This window comes from Monodelphis domestica, chromosome 3, assembly GCF_027887165.1.
Source record: "Monodelphis domestica isolate mMonDom1 chromosome 3, mMonDom1.pri, whole genome shotgun sequence".
Classification (NCBI taxonomy): domain Eukaryota; kingdom Metazoa; phylum Chordata; class Mammalia; order Didelphimorphia; family Didelphidae; genus Monodelphis; species Monodelphis domestica.
The window spans coordinates 230,145,389-230,165,225 of record NC_077229.1 but is presented as its reverse complement, the minus strand read 5'-3'; the positions used below and the strand labels follow the sequence as shown (position 1 = coordinate 230,165,225).

At 34.7% G+C, this 19,837-nt stretch overlaps 1 protein-coding gene across 11 annotated transcripts in view; it reads left to right on the top strand.

The window, feature by feature from the left end:
- ZNF236 (zinc finger protein 236) overlaps positions 1-19,837 on the top strand; it is a 240,519-nt gene that overhangs the window by 113,676 nt on the left and 107,006 nt on the right. For all 11 annotated transcript variants that reach the window (XM_007487804.3, XM_056823559.1, XM_007487802.3 and 8 more), the window contains 4 exons: positions 6,266-6,410; positions 7,681-7,941; positions 11,553-11,803; positions 15,225-15,326. In XM_007487804.3, the coding sequence (XP_007487866.1) occupies positions 6,266-6,410; positions 7,681-7,941; positions 11,553-11,803; positions 15,225-15,326 (759 nt within the window). The remainder of the gene's footprint in view (positions 1-6,265; positions 6,411-7,680; positions 7,942-11,552; positions 11,804-15,224; positions 15,327-19,837) is intronic.

Genomic DNA, 19,837 nt, shown 5'->3' with positions numbered 1-19,837 from the left:
TGGCTTCCTGTAGGATTTTTTCTTTTGTTTGATAGCTTTGGAATTTGGCAATTACATTCCTGGGAGTTGTCTTTTGGGGGTTTAGTGTAGAAGGTGTTCTGTGAGCTCTGTCAGTGGCTGTATTGCCCCCTTGTTCTAGAATCTCTGGGCAATTTTCTTTGATTATATCTTGTATCACCATGTCCAGTTTGGTGTTTATTTCTGGCTTTTCTGGGAGTCCAATTATTCTTAAATTATCCCTTCTCCCTCTATTTTCCAGATCTATCACCTTGTGGGTGAGATATTTTATGTTCTCTTCTAATTTCTTGGTATTTTGGCTTTGCTTTATTAATTCTTTCTCTTTTACACGATCGTTGTCTTCCAGCTGCCTGATTCTGGCCTTTAAAGCCTGGTTTTCCTTTTCAGTTTCATCATACCGGTTTTGTAGATGCGTGAATTTCTTTTGCATTATTTCCAACTTTTCCTCCCAGAAGGCTTCCATCTTTTTGGTCATTTCTGATTCAAATTCTTCATAGGTTTGTGGAGAGTTTCCATTTCCTTTGGAAGGTTTTGGAGCATTTTCTTGTATATTATCTTCTATCTGCTCTCTATTTTGTATTTTGGCTCCATAGAATGTGTCCAAAGTCGCCCCTTTCTTCTTATTTTTCTTGGTATTTTGGGGCTTCTGTGGTTCTGTGGAGTTTGCCATTTCTGAATGTGGAGGATTAGCTTTTCTTGTCTCTGTCTGGTGTTCAGAGGCTTTAGTCCTGGGCAGATGGTTCTATGAGCTTTCCCTGGGTTAAACTGAATATGCCTCACTGGAACTGGAATGGAAGGGTCGGACCACATTGCTTTCCGGAAGTTGCCTTCAGAATGGCTGGCCGTGAGGCTGTTTCATCGGCCTGCGGGGGGATGGGCTGCAGCTAACCCAAGCTCCGAGGGCAAGGACTTTCACTGAGACTTGGATAGCAGGATCCAGCCCGTGAGGCTGTCTTGCCCGCCCTGAGGGTTGCTGTTGTTTCGACCAGCTCTCTGCAGCGGAAGCCCCAGCCAGTAACTTTCACCGGGACTTGGGTAGAAGGCCCTGAGGGTTGTTGTTCCGAGGACCCTGCTCTCTGAGCCCGGCCTGCGGCTTCCGGGAGCCTTGGACTCTGCGCTCCTACCCCTGAGGTCCGAGTGATCTCGGGTTCTGGCTTTTGAGGGGAGCTGTACCTTTTGAACCGGGTCCAGGTCCAGGAGGAGGGTTCCCAGGGTCTGTGCTGTTGATCGTTTTGAATTTCGGCGCCTTAGGAGCTTATAGTTTGAGATCGGTCGGGAAGGGTTTTCCGGAGATCTGAACTTTAGCTTTCTCTAGGCCGCCATCTTAACCGGAAGTCCCATTTTCCCATTATTTAAATCTAGTTTTAATTGTGTGGAAAGTGTTTTGTAGTTGTGTTATATAGTTCCTGTGATTGTCTTGGCAAATAGAGTCCTAAATATTTTATATTATCTAGGGTGATTTTTAATGGAATTTCTCTTTCTAATTCTTGCTGTTGAGATGTGTTGGAGATATATAGAAATGCTGATGATTTATGTGGGTTTATTTTGTATCCTGCAACTTTGCTGAAATTGTTGATTATTTCCACTAGCTTTTTAGTTGATTCTTTAGGATTCATCAGATCACCATATCATCTCCAAAGAGTGATAGCTTGGTCTCCTCATTGCCTAGTTTAATAACCTCAATTTCTTTTTCTTCTCTAATTGCTACTGCTAGTGTTTCTAGTACCATGCTAAATAATAGAAGTGATAATGGTCATCCTTGTTTCACTCCTGATCTTTTTGGGAAAATTTCTTATTTATCTATCCCCATTGCAGATGTTGCTTGCTGATGGCTTTAAATATATACTATTTATTATTTTGATAAAAGGCCGTTTTATTCTTATACTTTCTGGTGTTTTCAGTAGGAATGAGTGTTGTATTTTGTTATATGCTTTTTCTGCATCTATTGAGATAATCATGTGATTTCTGCTAGTTTGGTTGTTGATATGGTCAATTGTGGATGGTTTTCCTAATATTAAACTATCCTTGCATTCCTGGTATAAATCTCACCTCATCATAGTGAATAATCCTCATGATCACTTGCTGGAGTCTTTTTGATAGTATTTTATTTAAGATTTTTGCATTTATATTCATTAAGGAGATTGGTCTGTAGTTTTTCTCTGTTTTTGATCTGCCTGACTTTGGAATCAACACCATATTTGTTTCATGAAAGGTATTTGGTAGAACTCTTTCTCTGCTTTTTCTGTGAAATAGTTTGTATAATATTTGGGTTAGTTGTTCTTTAAATGTTTGATAGAATTCAATTGTGAATTCATCAGGCCCTGGGGATTTTTTCTAAGGGAGTTCTTTGATGGCTTGTTCAATTTCTTTTTCTGATATGGGATTATTTAAACATTCCATTTATTCTTCTGTTAATCTAGGCAGTTCATATATTCATCACTATTACCTAGATTGCTGCATTTATTGCCATATTATTGGGCAAAATAGTTATTAATGATTATTAATTAGTATTAGTATTAATGATTGCCTTAATTTCCTCTTCATTAGAGGTGAGGTCTCCCTTTTCATCTTTGATACTGTTAATTTGGTTTTCTTCTTTCCTTTTTTTATTAGATTAACTAGTACTTTTATCTGTTTTGTTTTTTTCACAGTACCAGCTTCTAGTCTTATTTATTAATTCAATGGTTCTTTCACTTTCAAGTTTATTATTTTCTCCTTTAATCTTTAGGATTTTTAATTTAGTTTTTATCTGGGAATTTTTAATTTGTTCTCTTTCTAGTTTTTAAATTTTTCATGCCCAATTCATTGACCTCTTCCTTCCATGATTTGTTAATATATGCCCTCAAGGATATAAATTTCCCCCTGAGTACTGCTTTGGCTACATCCCATAGGTTTTAGAATGATGTTTCATCATTGTCTTTCTCTTCAATGAAATTATTAATTATTTCTATGATTTGTTCTTTAACCAGCCAATTTTTATTTACCTCTCCATGTACTTACACTTATTAATTTTTATTTTTATTACATTATGATCTGAAAAGATTGCATTTATTATTTCTGCTCTTTTGCATTTTTTTCCTTTTTTTTGCCATAGTAAATAGTAATTTTTTTGAATGTACCATATACTGCTGAAAAGAAGGTGTATTACTTTTTGTCCCAATTTTTTTTATCCATATATCTATTAACTTTAATTATTCTAAGATTTCATTCACATCTCTTGCCTCTCATTTGTTTTTTTGGTTTGATTTATCTAGATCTGCTAGAGGAAGGTTCAGGTTTCCCACTAATATAGTTTTACTATCCATTTCCTCCTTAAGCTCAATAGTTTCTTCTTTAAAAATTTGAATGCTATACCATTTGGTGCATACATGTTGAGTACTGATATTTCCTAATTGTCTATACTGCCTCTTATCAGGATGTAATTACCTTCTTTATCTCTTTTGACTAGATATATTTTTACTTTGGCTTTGTCAGATATCATGATTGAGACTCCTGCCTTCTTTTTCTCAGTTGATGCCCAATAGATTTTGCTCCAGCCTCTTACCTTTATCCTGTGTGTGTCTACCTGCCTCATGTGTGTTTCTTGTAGACAACATATGGTAGGATTTTGGTTTCTAATCCACTCTGCTATTTCCCTCCATCTTATGGGTGAGTTCATACCATTCAAATTCAGAGTTATGATTATCACCTGTGTATTCCCCATCCTTTTGATTTCCTTTCCTAGTCCTGCCCTTCTTTCACTATTTCCTTCTATACCAGTGTTTTGCTTTTAATTATTCCCCCTAATCCCCACCCTTATTTTACTTCCCTTCCCACCCCCACTTCTTATTCCCCTCTTATTTTTCTTTAGGGTCTATCAAATTCTCACCGCCCCTCCCTCCCTTTTGGTACTCCCCATCTCACTCCCCACCTTATTTTGTCCATTTAAATTTCCCTGTTGGGTAAGATAGATTTTGGTACCCCTGTGGATCTAGATGCTCTTCCCTCTAAGAGTTGATTCCACTGAATGTAAGGTTTAAGTATTAACTATTAGCACTCTCTTCCTCTCCTTATAATTGTATTCTTCTCCTTTTCCTCCCATGTGCCTCTTTATGTAGTATAATTTATTCTATTTTTCTTATTCCTTCAAATTTTTCTTGGTGCCATCTTCTATTCCGCCTCCTTTCTTTTTTTTTACATCTCATTTTAAACCACTTTGTATGCCAACCACTACCTATGAATAATTCTTTTAACTACTATGATAGTTAATACAATTTTTGAGAATTATAAATATCATTTTTCTATATAGGAATATAAATAGTTTGACCTTACTGAAGCCTTTAAAATTTTCCCCCCTCTTTCTTGTTTAGCTTTTCATGTTTCGCTTGAATTTTGTATTTTGACCTCAAATTTCCCATTTCATTCTTATCTTTTCTTTACAAATACTTTGAAATCTTCTGTTTTGTTAAATGCCCATACTTTCCACTGGAAGAATATAGTCAGTTTTGATTGGTAGGTGATTCTTGGTTGTAGACCCAATTCTTTTGCCTTTCTGAATATCTTATTCCAAACCTTGGAGCCCTTTAGTGTGGAGGCTGCCAGATCCTGTGTCATCCTGATGGGTGTTTCTTGATATCTGAATTGTCTGTCTCTGGCTTCTTGGAATATTTTTCTCCTTAGCATCGAAGCTCTTGAATTTGACAATTACATTTATGTGGGTTTTTTTTTGAAGATTTAATGTAGAGAGTAATTTATGGACTGTCAATGTCTAATTTGCCCTCTTGTTCAAGAATATTAGGACAGTTTTCTTGGCTAATTTCTTGTAGTATGATGTCAAGGTTTCTGCTCATTTCCAGGGTTTTAGGTAAGCCTATGATTCTCAGATTGCCTCTCTTCAACCTGTTTTCCATGTCTGTCATCTCAATGAGACATTTCATGTTTCCTTCTAATTCGTCATTCTTTTGACTTTTGCTTTATTAATTCTTGCTGTCTTGTGAGATCATTAGCTTCTTCTTGTCCAGTTCTAGTTTTTAGAGACTGGTTTTCAGCTATGATGTTTTGCTTATCCTTTTCAATTTTGTCTATCCTTTTCCTGACTTCCAGTAGATGATTTCTGGTCTTCATTTTTTTTTTTACTGGGCTTCTTTTTCAAAGTGAGAGATCTTGTGTTTTAAACTGTTAAAGTATTTCCCACTTTTCTTGCCAAGTTTCTTCTATCTTTCTCAATTAGTTTATAATCTCAAATCTGAGCTTCTCAAGAGCTGTGACCAATTTCCATTTTTTGGGGGGAAGGTTTGAATGTGTTTGCTTATTTCTCATCCTCTTCTGTCTCCTCTGTATTCTGGGGTTTCTCATTATAGAAATTATCCACAGTCAAGTTCATTTTTTTTTTGTACTTGCAGATTTTAGTTCTGGGGTGTTGTTGGCTATTTCTGTACTAGTTCTTTCTCCCTTCCCATTCAGAATTCTGAGTGAGGAGGATAGACAGATCTTTGTATGGAGGTATAGAGCGTTTTTTGCCCTGACGTCACTTTTCAGTCTCTGCCATGTCTGCTGTGTGCTGCCCCTCTCTGCCTTATTTCAGCACCTAATGTTTGCATTCCTCAGCCTCCTGGGGGTCTCAAAGTCTTGCTGCTCTCTGGGGTAAGTCAGTGGTGTTCTCAGCTAGCCCTCAAGAACCTAGCCATTTCCCCACGCCCACTCTGACTCTGGTGCTGTAAGTGGACTAGGGAGAGGGGTAATCTGCTTGAGCTTTGCTAGGAGTAATTTTACCCCCTTAGAGCATTTAAATGTCCAAACCCTGCCTACCTTAAAGGCTGAGCCCTACGGAAGAGCCCTTTCACTCGTCTGCTTTTGTTTTTTGTCCTTTTATGGTGCTTTATATTGGTAGGTGGTAAGGAGAGGAAGCCCCTTTCTTCTACACTGTGGCCATCTTAGCCTGGAAATCTCTCTTAAAATTTTGACTTAAAATCGGACAATTTTCTTTCAGTTTTGATATTTTTCTTCCATGATATCAAAGGGCTACCTCATTTAAAAGAACAACATATTCATAAAATTTTAATTTAGTTTGAAATTCACTTTACAAATTCATACATATACATTTATTCATCAAGTTCTCTATTGTACTTAAATTATGGTTCACTTTATAAAAATTCTATTTAACTAGCTTTCCAGGAACATAATTCATTATGAATTACCAATTTTAATATGTAATTAAGTTTTCAAGGAGTTTTGACATTGAACACAGCCTTTCTTTTGATTTTTTTAGGTCTTATTCAGCCAATCCCAAGAAACAGCCAGTTTTTCCAAAGTTACTTTAATAATAATTTTGTCAATGAAGCAGATAGACCATACAAATGTTTTTATTGTCATCGAGCATATAAAAAGTCTTGCCACCTTAAACAGCATATCAGGTAAGATAATATATAAGGAACACAAATGAAAGTTGAATAATGCTACAATAATCTTTTAGGATTTTCATGTGGACCAAGGGAGATAATGTATGAAAAGTGCTTTGTAAACATGAAAGTGTTTTTGTCAATATAGAATATTTGGAGTATTAGTGAGGTGTAGGGTAGAGTAAGGAGTGCCAGACTTAATATCTTAAAATCTCAGTTTGTGCGATTTGTAAAATCGAAATAACACCTACATTAATTTTCTCACTTTGGGTTGTTTTGAGGAAAATATTTTGCAAGCTTCGTCATACAGTGCAAATGAGATCATTTAGAAAGCACTGAATTTAGTATGATTCAGTGCTCTAATGACTGACAGAAAATACCTTGGTAGAATTTATGGTGCCAAAGAGAATAATGCTGATTTTGGATGCCCAGAATTTTTATTTGTTCTAGAATTATTTGATTATTGGGTTATTTAATTTTGATTTACCTTTTAACTCCCAACATGATTGGATTCCTTTGGCCTCATTTCTTTTTATTACTGACTTTGTGGGGATTACAGGGAATATCATAATAAGCATGAATAATTATTATCATCATCAGTATTAAAAGAAATATTTCTTGACACTTCCAGGATCTTTATTGGTTTTGAGTTCTCCCTCCTATTCTGCAGATCCCTTCATGCCTTAGCTGACAGATTTTGTAAATTTTGAGGTTTAAAAGAAAGTGTCAGTTGATGACAGGCCTTCTGATAATGAGCCTCCAGAGTTATCTGGGTATGTCATGGACTATAAACCTGCAATTCATTAACTATGTCATATTCAAAAGCTTTTCAACTTCGTAGGATGTTGTTGACTTTATATTTTGTTGACATATACTTTTAAGGAACCATAAGTCCCTTCTGAGCCATGATTAGGTATCTGGGTCTATGATAATTTCTATTAGTCCAAAATTACTTTTTAAAAAATATTTTTCAGGTTTATTCTTATATAACTAATAATATTGAAAAGTAAATATTAATTCATTCATGAGGACTATTATAGAAAGAACATTGGACTTATTATTCCAGAATCTGATTCTAGTTCTTGCTCTGCTCCTTAGTGTATGTATTGTGTTGGACAAATTGGTGAACTACTCTGTGCTTACAATATAAAAAGTAATATCATCTGCCTTACTTGTGGTACAGGCTTCATGTGACAATCTTTGAGCTAATACATTAGCATACTTTGCAAATTTTAAAATGCAATGCTAATTTAAAATATTATTTCATTTTTTCCCCTTTCCTCAGATCACACACTGGTGAAAAACCTTTTAAATGTTCTCAGTGTGGAAGAGGTTTTGTGTCTGCAGGAGTGCTGAAAGCACATATCCGAACACATACGGGGCTGAAAGCTTTCAAGTGTCTTATATGTAATGGAGCTTTTACTACTGGTGGTAGCCTAAGGAGGCATATGGGTATCCATAATGATCTTCGACCTTATATGTGTCCATATTGTCAAAAAACATTTAAGACCTCGTTAAATTGTAAAAAACACATGAAGACACATAGGTAGGTATTATACTATTTGTGGTATTACTTTTAATTTTCAGTACTTCTATACTCAACACTTCATTTTTTTTCATGTAAAAAGTTGTTCATTTATCCAAGTAATATGTGGCTGTGTCTTGTTGGCCAGCTTTCCTTTCAGGATGTTTAAAGTTCTACCTGAGTATTTTATCATGCACTTTTTTTGTGCAGCCACATGACATTGTTTGACATACATTGAGCTTGATAAAATCCTCATATCTTTTTTGTAAAATAATTTCTTTTGAATTGACTTTATCCTTCTAGAGCTGTATTTGAATCATTTCATTTCACTAAGCCACAGTGATAGCTATGAAGTAAAATTTACTCCTGCATTTAGAATTTCTACCTTGCTTATTTACAGATACTTTGTGCATTTGTGTTAAAGTATCTTAGGAGATTTGTCTAACCCTTTCCTGCATTTTGTCTCCTCTGAATCTACTAGTGTCTTTATTTCTCTCCTTACTCCTACATTGTACCTATTTTCTAGTTCTCTTGCATAGGCAATCTTTTTTCTTCCCTTAATTAACTCTTTCTATTTAGAGCTATTTTAACTAGATTTGTAAGATTCTAGGCAATTACCTTCTTATACCACTTGATAGAAGAATTTGATTCTTGTTGAAGAGTTTGTCATTCTTTTATTTTAAACTATGGTCCAGAAATCAAATCCTATTTTCAAACATTAATATATTATCATTTAAAAATTAAAAATCAAATTTTATTTTGAATTTGACAGAATGTTACTATGTAGAAAAAAAGAAAAAGGAGAATTATATAATACTGTAAATAGCAGTTTTATATAGCTTCAAAATAATCAGTTAAATTCTTTACTTTCAAAGTTGTCCTTTAGTCTGTCTCCCTTTGGCCTTCCTTCATTTTTTTTTGGGGGGGGGTGCATTTTTCTTTAAATGCTTCAGGGACCTTCTTTCCTCTTTTCCCCCTATCATTATCACCTCCATGTCTTCTCCACCCTCACTCTAAAATTAGATAAAATCAATATTTTGTGACAAATAAATGTAGTCAAGCCAAACAAATTCCCACACTGACTATATCTTAATATTATATTCTACATTTACTCTCTTTTTGGCAGCTTGGTTCCTTAGTGATTCTTTGTAGTCATTATTGGTCATTGTATTAATCAAAATTCTCAAATCTTTCAAAATTGTTTTTCTTTTTAGTGTTCTAGACTTTTAAAATAAATTGAATACCTAATTTTACTTCATTTTGTGATAGTTCATGAAAACTACCCAGATTTCTCTGAAATTATCCTTTTCATTATTTTATATGATACAGTAATATTACTTATAACCATATTCTGTAATTGTCTCGCAATTCCCAAATTGATAGGAATGTTCTTAATTTCTAGGTCTTTGCTACAATTAAAAATTCTATTTTAAGTACTTTTGTTCCTGTCAGCCATTTCTAGAACTTTTTTAACTCTTTGGGGGCTACTCCTTCCAGATATATTAGTAGGTCAAAAGCTATTTAAATGTCGAGTAAATTTCTGTTTATAGTTTCAAATTGCTTTCCATGGTGGCTAGATCAATTAAAAGATCCATGAAGAGTAATTCATTTACCTGACCTCTCACAACTCCTCCAGCTGTTGTCAGTTAATGTTTTTGTCTTATTTGCCAATCTAATAAGTGTGACATAGAATCTTAAGAATTGTTTTAATATGCATTCATCTTATTATTTGTGACTTTAAGCATGTTCTCATATGATTGTTGATAGCTTGGCATTCTTCCCTTAATAACTGATAGTACATATTGGCTGATCATTTCTCAGTAAGGAACAGTTTTTATTCTTATATTTTAAAATCATTTCTCTATATATCTTTATCAGATTTTTATCATAGAAACTTACTGCAAATTTTTTTCTCCAGTTAATATTTTCTTCTCATTTTAGCTTCTTTGATCATTTGTGAGTGTAGAAGCTGTTCAATTTTATGTAGTCAAAAGTGACCATTTAATCTTTTGATGTCCTTTATTCCTTGGGCCATAACTCTTTCCTTAATCATAGCTACAAAACCCTTTTCCTTATTTAATTTGTTAACTTTTTACAAATAAGCCATTTATCCATTTGAAGTTTATCCTGGCAAGCAATAGAGTCTGTTATAGCGGGATAGGCTATGGGGGAATTGGGATATAGCAGGATAGGGACAGTTAGGTGACACAGTGGATAGAGTGCTGGCCCTGGAGTCAAAAAGACCGATCACCTGCATTTCAGATCCAACCTCAGACACTAGCTTTGTGACTCCATATGATTCACCCATATTTTTCTCAATTTCCTCATCTTTAAAATGAACTGGAGAAGGAAATGGTAACTCACACCAATATCTTTGCCAAAAAAACTCCAAATGGGATCAAGAAGAGTCAGACATGGCTGAACAACAACAACAAAATGGGTTAGGGTGTCCTGGAGCCATCACCAATTATCTTTCATTAAATTTTTTGAATTACCATTTATACTTCAGAAATTGGCACTTAACTACATATCATGGCTTGATTTATTATTTTGTTGATTGTCTAGACTTGGTTTTAATAGTGCAGATTTAATTTAAAAGTATATACATACATTTTTTACCCAGTTATTAAGAATTTATCAACACATTCCTTCCCATATTGCACTTTAAATTGGTGTTGATCTCATCAGCAGTGCAGTAGAAGGCTCTAGGAATGAAGTAATTTCTAGATTGGAAGACTAGTGTCTGTAGGATGATAATAGTTATAATTATAATAATAATGGGCATTTATTGGCACTTTATGTTTTGCTAAGTGCTTTACAACCATTATCTCACTTCAGCCTGAAACTTCATTGTATGTAGTGTTAGTCTCAATCTAATTTCTGTCAGACTGTTTTCTAGTGTGTTTTGCGGTTCTTATTGAATTGTGACTACTTATCCTAGGAATTTGGGGCTTTGGGTTTAATTTAACACAATGCTAGTAAGTTTATTAATGCAGCTAAGTGGTTTTGTGGGGAAGAAGGGGAATAAAGACCTGAACCTAGAGTCAGGAAGACTGGAGTTCTAATCCAGCCTCATACTGCAAGTCATTTAAGCTCTGTGTATCTGTTTCCTCAGTTGTCTAATAGAGATCAATACACCATCTGCTTGAAAAGGTTGTTTTGAGGATCAAATGAGATATGTATAGTACTTAGTATGGTATCCGGTATCAGAATACGTGATGAAGAAATAATTATTTCCTATTTCAATAAATTCTTTATGGCTGATAGCTAATCTGTTCCACTGATCTCTTTTTTAACCAAGTTGAATATTTTCAACAAGAAATTTAAGGATAATAAGATAAACATTCATTCAAAATAGCAAATAATCCTAAAATCATAGGATATTGAGTTGCAGTAGTTGATTGTATAGTCTTCTGTCATTTTCCAGATGAAAAAACTGAGGCCAGAGATATTAAGCAAGTTTGGGCATTTCACATATCAAGATAGTAAGTTGCAGAGTTAGAAATAAATCTTAGGTCTTCCTCAAAGTTATTGTCTCTTTTTATCATATTTTACTCACATTAAAGTAATTTTCTTTGAAGACAATTATTAGCAACTTTCTGACAACTGAATTTTTTCCCCTTTCTTTAAAGGTATGAACTTGCCCAACAGCTACAACAGCACCAACAAGCTGCTTCAATAGATGATACCACAGTTGATCAGCAGACCATTCATGTTTCTACTCAGATGCAAGTGGAAGTAGAAAGTGATGAGCTACGGCAAAGTGAAGCTGTTACTGCTGACCACGAAGCTATTTTGGAACTGGACCAGCAGCATGTAGTAGGTCCAGAAGAAACAGATCTTGGACAACAGTTAACAGACCAACCTTTGGAGCCAGATGAAGGTAACTCTCTGAATATTAAAAATGTATTTTTATTGTATATGGAATGATGAATTTGCCCTAAACTACTCTGGTCTACATTGAAGCCTTCATTTTTGTAACCTCTTAACAGCTTCACTTACTCATCTTGCATTTTGATATATTGACATGTAGTTCTCTAATCATATGTAGCCATATAGTTTATTGGTCATTTATAACTTTCCTTTGAATGCTGCCTATGTCTCTAAAAATTGATCCTATTAAGGGGAATAAAAATTTAATTATAAATAGAAAACTAATAATAATGATATATTCCACTCATTTTTCTATTGATCATATGAACTTTCTGGATAAGGACTATATTTATATTTCCTATTTTCCCCTCCTATTGTCTAATCCAGTGCTATGTTTGATGTTGTTATGCAAATATTTGTTGAATTTAACTGGGTTATAGAATGTTACTTAAAGATTTCTATTTCATGACAAAGTAGTTAGCCACATATGTCATCTAATTGCTCAGATAGATTTTCCATCCTTTGTACTTTTATGATTTTACATATCTTGGATAATCTCTTTAAGAAAAAAAAATGCCAATAGAATTCTGTTGACAGCTCATTCTTGTTTTTTTAAGTCAGCATTTATATTTTCTTCCCCATGATTTTTTTTGGGATTATTAATGCTTTTTGTTTTTACATCACTTTAATTTTAAAATATCTCTTGTCTTCCACCATCTAGTAAGCCTTCCTTGGCACTGTACGATTTAAAATGGTTGAGGTCATAAACTGTAGTGAGTAAAATAGTGGAAGATATAAATTATAGTAGATATAAGAGTGGGTGAGTAAATTGTGACCACAGAAAATATGTTTCACTACAGTGTCTTGTTTTTAAATCAATATATAAGGTGGTCTCTAGGGAAATATTCCCCATTATGAATATACCCAAGTCAACTGGGTTTTATAGAGAATTTAATTAATTTTACAATGAGGAATCAAAGAAAGAGAGAGAGTAAGAAAGGAATAAGTTTGAAGGGCCTTAAGCCAACATGGCCTAGACCTGAGTCTTGAGAGAGAGAGATCAGTCAGTCAGTCTTTTATCACTCACCACAAGGTCTGTTTAAGCAAGGATTCTAGTGACAGAGTCTCTTCAGAGAGAGTTCCAGCCAGAGTCCTCCTCAAAGAGCCTTCCAGCCAGAGACTGTTTCAAAGGGCCTCTCTCAAGAGCCTCCAGAGGGACAGAGTCCCCTCAGAGGAGCTCCAGCGAGACCTCCTTAGAGATTGTCCTCCAAGAGCTTCCCTTCTCCAGAGCCTCTCTCAAGAGATTCTCCAAAAGTATTGTCCAAAAGGATTGATTTTCAAGAGATTCTGCTTTTTCTTATATAGGGGGTTTTCTCCTATGTCACCTCCCCTAAGTTCTTCCATCTACCAATCACAGTAGATGTTTTCTAAAGGACAGCCCATTACTGCTGGGCTGACTAATCCCTTTAGTAAGTTTGAACCAGAAAAACTTCTGAATAAGTTTTCACCTCTTTGCTCCTGGCAAGTTTACAAGTTGCCTGACCTTTAATAGGTACTTAGCACCCCTTTGTATTACTTCTAAAAATAGGCATGGCTTAAAGAACTTTTTGCCTCACTATAAGTATGGGCCCAAGTACCCTCATTGTTTAGCAAGTTTTTTCCCCTGAAGCAGTCCTTAAGTTTGGGTGGAGTAGAGGTCCTCCCATTTCTGATCCAAGTCGAGTTCTCACTGTCAAAATGGGGAATGTTCCCAGTAGGGAATTGTTCCAATGGAGAATTCCCCAATGTGGAAATTTTTAACATTCACAAGTCTGAGAAATTTCAAGATTTACAGCACCAAAGATTAAAAAATGTTTAGCAAAAGTCTTATTAACAAAGGACATGACACTTGAGCTGATCTTTGAAGAAAACTAGTAATTCTGAGACATTGGAATAAGGAGATTATATTCCAGGCATGAGAGAATATTTGCAAAATGGAACGTTATGGAAGAGGAACAGCAAGTAGGCTAGGTTTGATCAGGGGAATGACTTATGCAGGCATGTGCTTTTTGTAATATTATTTTGACAATATCTTAGAAAGGGGAGATACTTGTGGTAGGGATACAAATTACTAAACTATGGTAAATCATAGTCATGATGAGAGATGTTGAAGGCTTAAATCTTTCTGAATTGAGAGAAGATGGAGGAAAGAGAATGGAGAGAAAATGGAGAAAAGAGATGCTATAGAGAATCAATTAGTGTGCATCAGATTGGATATGGAAGGGCAGAAGAATGAGTCAAGGATGATTCTTGTTGGTGTCTTCAAAAGAAATAAGGAAGCCAGAAAAAGAGATGAGTTTTGGAGAAAAGATGAATTCTTTTTTTATCGGATTGAATCTGCAATATTGCTATGATAGTAGTAGACAGTTGTGATGTGTAGTTGGAAGGGATTGCTTGTGGGTCAACTAGAGCTTAGAGCTGGATATTTAAATTTGGAATTCACCACCAGAAGAAAGAAGTAAGTTACTTAAATGGAGGGATGGTTCACAGCAACTCCTTGAAGGGCCAAAGGATGGAGTTGGTAAAATAGATTTATTATCAAACCAAAACATTATCATATGACTAATAATAAGCATTTTTTAAAAATTGCTATAAAAATAATTATACCTTATTGTGGCAGCATTGTTTCTTGAGGATGAAGTAGTATTAAAAATGTTAGGCCCTCCCTTTTAAATCAACCTATGTAGAAGTTGTTTAATTTCAGAAAAAATATTAGAGAAATGTATGGGAAAGCATGGTTCAGGAATAAGGAATAAAAAAAGACCAAAGTTTTGTAGATAACAGAGCCTTCTACTTCTGTATTATAAATATTTTCTTTGAAAACATGTCAAGAAATTGGTAGACATTGAACATCTTGGGCACCAAATAGCATCATTAAGAATGAAAAAGTTATATTTTAATCAGTGTGAAAAAATACATAACTTAAGGCTAAAAAAATTCCTTCTCACTGTTCAGCAGTTTGAGCTTATACCAAACTACGGCTGGAGATGAGGCTCTAGTATTAGCTCTTCTTCCTGCTCAGTTTGGGTCTAACTCATCATCCCTCTTCAGTGTCTGCCCAAGATACATGTATTTGTATACATCTTACATATTATTTTGTCTTCATGATTGTGATATATTATTATATATTGCTTATAGAGGACTTTGGATTTTATCGAGGAGACTTGAGAAGTTATGTATGCTAAAATTTACTCAGTTGGCCTTTAAATTAAAAGAAAATACTCTGAATAGGTGTATAATAAAGATAAGTTTCTGAGACTACTTTTTAAGGTTAATCAATTTTAATTTTAAGATTAAATATTAAAACCATTCGTTTGTATAAATAGATGATTGAATCTACCATACATGGCTAAATCATTAAATTTTTTCTTTGTATTATGTTTTGGCTTTAGATAGGTTTGTGACTTCAGAACATACTCTCCAAGACAATATCAATCAGTTTGAACAGCAGACTATCCCACAGCAATCTTATGAACCAACAGGATTACCTCAAGGTCAGTGTATATAGTTTGAATGGAACTTTTAAAAGAAATATAGCGTGTCTGGTTGTTTGAAATTTAAAATTTTCACAATTCTTACTACTTCTTTTAATCTTTGCTTAATTTTGTAAAGTATGTGGCTAAGCCTATACATTCAAAATGTTTGTATTCAATTGAACTCTGTCACTTCTCTGTTCAGTATGATTCAGTGGCTCCCTACTACTTAAATGATGAAATATAAATTTCTCTGCCATTTAAAGTAGTCCATGTCCCGACTATAGCTTATCTTTTCCAGACTGATTATATACGTCTTCTCTCTTATATACTCTCTGCTCCAGCTGTACTGACCTTCCTGTTTCTCCTATTGCCATGCCTTTGCATAAGCTGGTGCCCATTCTGACTTTTGCAGACCTGCCTCCTTTCAAGGCTAAGGTCATTTCGTATCTTTCAAGATGCCTTTTCTCATCCCCAACACTTTATGTCTGTGTTGCATATATTCTTTATTGTCTTCTTTGTTAGTATTTTTTTCCATATTGAATATAAATTCCCTGAGAATAAGACTCTCACTTTTGAATTTGTATTTCTGGCATCTAACAGTACCTGGCACATACAAAAAAATATATTCTTGTTGATCGATTGATAGGTGATTCTAGAATAGAGAGTTTGAATTTGTAGTTTTCTTAACTGTCCCATATTAAAACTTTTAGTCATTTTATAATTACAGTTTTTAGGGTTTCCCACTGGCCAGGTAATGATTATTGAGATCTTAATTGGAGACTTGATAAAAAATAATTAGATGGATATAGCAAAAGGCTCCTTATATATTATATTTTTATTACTTAATTCAGATTCCTACTTTATTTTATATTGCAATAAGCATCTCTGTACTAGTTAATACCATATAGTAATAATGCACACATCATTGCTCTGACCTGTTCTTGACATTGTTGACCAAGGGTGGTAATGTAATAGAAAGAAATTTGAAGACAAAAGTTAAGTCCTGTTCCTGACACTTATTGGCACTGTGGCCACAGGCAAATAGCTTAACCTCTTTAAGCTTCTGTTTTCCTTATCAATAAAAAAGGGATAATAATGAGCCAATTACCTCCTTCACAAGATCATTATGCAGACATAGTTCACTTTAAAGCTCTGAGTGGATATGAGATAGAATTGTTATTAAACTCTACCTGAAAGTAGTGAATACTGCTGAAAATTATTTCAATATCAGACTAACTCATTCTCTGTATATATTTATCTAGTTCTATATTCTTTTGTTTTCATATATCACCTACATTTCCCACTCTTCCATCTTTCACATACTCTTGGAATTATCCCTTATAACAAAGACTAAAAGAAGGGGGAAGAAAGATTAGCAAAACCAGCCATCTTTATATAGATTTAATATTTTAATCTTTTATATGTAGTTTAAATGTTTCTTCTCATATAGCTTCTTTTTCAAATATTAATCTAAGATAAAATTTAAATTTTCATTAGAAATTTGGCATCAAGCATTAATACTAATAATTATACTTGCTTAATAATTACATACATTTAAATAAATTTTTCTGCTATTCTTTTTTTTTTTTAAACCCTTACCTTCTGTCTTGGAATCAATACAGGGTAAGGGCTAGGCAATGGGGGTTAAGTGACTTGCCCAGGGTCATACAGCTGAGAAGTGTCCGAGACCAGATTTGAACCTGGGACCTCCTGTCTCTAGGCCTGGCTCTCAATCCACTGAGCCACCCAGCTGGCCGCCCCCCCCCCTTCCACCTCCCCTTCTGATTCCTCATGGTGACATGGATTTTAACCCTGGAATTTGGAAAGTTATGCCTGCAGAGTATAGGCAGATTCTGACTTGCTAGAAAAGCTTTATGTATTCTTGGCATCAGATAGAATCTGGTTTCTGAGGACCAGCTTTGTAGAGTAAAAAGAGGTATATATCACATGTAGGTTTACTATTTACCAGTAAATGCTTTGGTTATAGCAGTCTAGGAGACATAAATAAAAAGGGGGCATCAGTATTATATGTCTTCTGCCCTTGTATTAACACTGGTAAAATGGAAGAAAATGGGATCCAAATGCTAACGATCATGTATTTTTTAGACTGTCTAAATTTCTATTTAGATACTGATACTGTAAATGTGAGCCTTCATCCACTGAGCAATAAGTTTGTTGTCTATACTATTAGATGAATGGATTCCTATCAATCTTGACATTCTTGCTAGAAGTGAAATGAGAAGAAAGATAGGAGTTGCAGCCAAGTTATAGGTTCTTGTTGGGGAGTCAAATTAATAAAATAATGGGGTTGTTTTTGTATGTATGTGCACTAAGACAATAAGAAATATATTTCAGAGAACCTCAGTGTCATTGTAGTACTCAGGACCAACATAACTTTGAGTAATTGTAGTTAGAGTATCAATATATCAATTCAATAAGATCCCTTAAATAATCATATTCTTTGATAATTGATGACTTTAGTGCAATATTGTAATAGGCAACAACTGCAAAAAAATCAACCAATAAGCATTTATTAAATACGTACGATGTGCCAGACAATATGCTAAGCACTGGGAATACAAACAACCTTTACCCTTCAGAAACTTAGTCTAATGGAGGAGACAATTTTTAAACCAATATACTCAAAGCAAACTACACACAGAATAAATGGGAAAAAATCAAAAGAGGAAAAACATTGGAATTAAGAGAGATTAAGGAGGGCTTTCTATAGAGATATGGGATTTTTGTTGAGACTTAAAGGAAGCCAAGGAAGTCATTTGTCTGAGTAGGGGAGGGGTGCATTCTGGGAACGGGAGGCCATCAGAGAAAGTGGTTAGAGCTGAGAGATGTAGTGTCTTATACATGGAACTGCCAGAAGGCCAGTGTCACTGGATCAAAGAGGAGGGTGTCAGAAGTCATGAGAGTGGAGCTTAGATTATAAAAGGCTGTGAATGCCAAACAGTACAATGTGCATTCTCTCCTTGAGGCAAAGTACAGAGTACAGGCCAATTCTAGAATTTATTGAAGAGAGGGAGGTGATATTATGAGATCAGTATTTTAAGAAAATCACTTTGGTGGCAGAATAGAGATTGGGGGTGGGGAGACTTGAGGCTGGCAGATCCATCAGCAGCCTGTTGTTACATTCCAGGTATGAGATGATGAAGACCTGTATTAGAGTAGTAGCAGTGTCAGAGAAGAGAAGGGGCCATATTTGAGAAATATGGCAAAAGTGAAATTGAAGGGACCTAAGGAACTGGGAGAATGGTACTCTATACAGTAATAGTGAAGATGGGAAGGTGAGACATTATAAGGGGAAAAAACTATACGTTCTGCTTTGGAGGTACTGAGTTTAAGGTATCTTCTGGACATCTAATTTAAGATATCTAAAACGCAATTACAGTTTCAGATAGATTGACCCAGGAAAATCTACCTTTTGCAGAATTAATATAGAACTGCTAATTAAGTACTTGACAGCTGATGAGATTGCCAAGTGAAATAGTATAAAAAGAGAAAAGCAAGGAACTCGGGACAGAATCTTCAAGGAAATTTATTGTTAAAAGGTGTGAGCTAGAGGAGGGTCTGGCAAAGGAGACAAAGAAGTAGGGGTTTAGAGAAGAAGGAAAAGAACTAGGAGAGACAGGTATTCCAAAAAATCTAGGAAGAAAAGTGTATACCTAGAATATATTTGGAGAGGAGGGAGTGTTTAATATTGTAGAAGACTGTAGCAAAGTCAAGGAGAATGCCAGTGAAGAAAAGACTATTGGCAATTCAAGAGATGACTTTGCAAGAGAACAATTTTGGTGAAATGATAAGGTTGGAAACCACAGTTTGAGGCATGAGAAGTAAGAGAGGACAAAAGATTATGAGCTATCATAATTTCCTTTTTTGAAGAAACAATTACAATTTAGATGTGGAGAACAAATAATAGCATAAAAAATGAAACTGATTATATTTTAGCAGACAGTAAGCAGTACTGAAATGAGAGTCATTCTTTAGCCTTTTATGTAAGTTCAGTCACTGCTTTGTCAAAATAGTGTTCATAATTAGTACCAAGCCACAAGGAAGAATAATCATGAGCCAAAGATACCATGTACAATTAAAATTCATCTTGACTGAAGTTATTGATGATAAAAAACAACATAGATCACCATAATTTCATATAGAAATTCTTTAGTGTAAGTTAGTTGTTACAAAAAATTGACTATAATAATCTAAAAAGCACCTTTTTTCAGTAAATACTGGTTTTCCAGATAGATATGGCATTCAAGGCAGTTATTTATTATATAAACATCTTCATAAGATCTCAAGGAGAGGAACATTATAAGCAATATTACCTGATAAAGAAAGATAATAAAGGATGAAGCCAATTTGAAGAAAGGTTTTCAATAGATTCAGTTAAGGTAAAACATTCTGAGTCATCCTGTTAGTTGACACAGAGGATAGAGTACTGGACTTTGAGTCAGAAGACCTGAAATCAAATGTTCCCTGAGGTACTTACTAGCTGTGCAATCCCAGCCAAGTCATTTCAT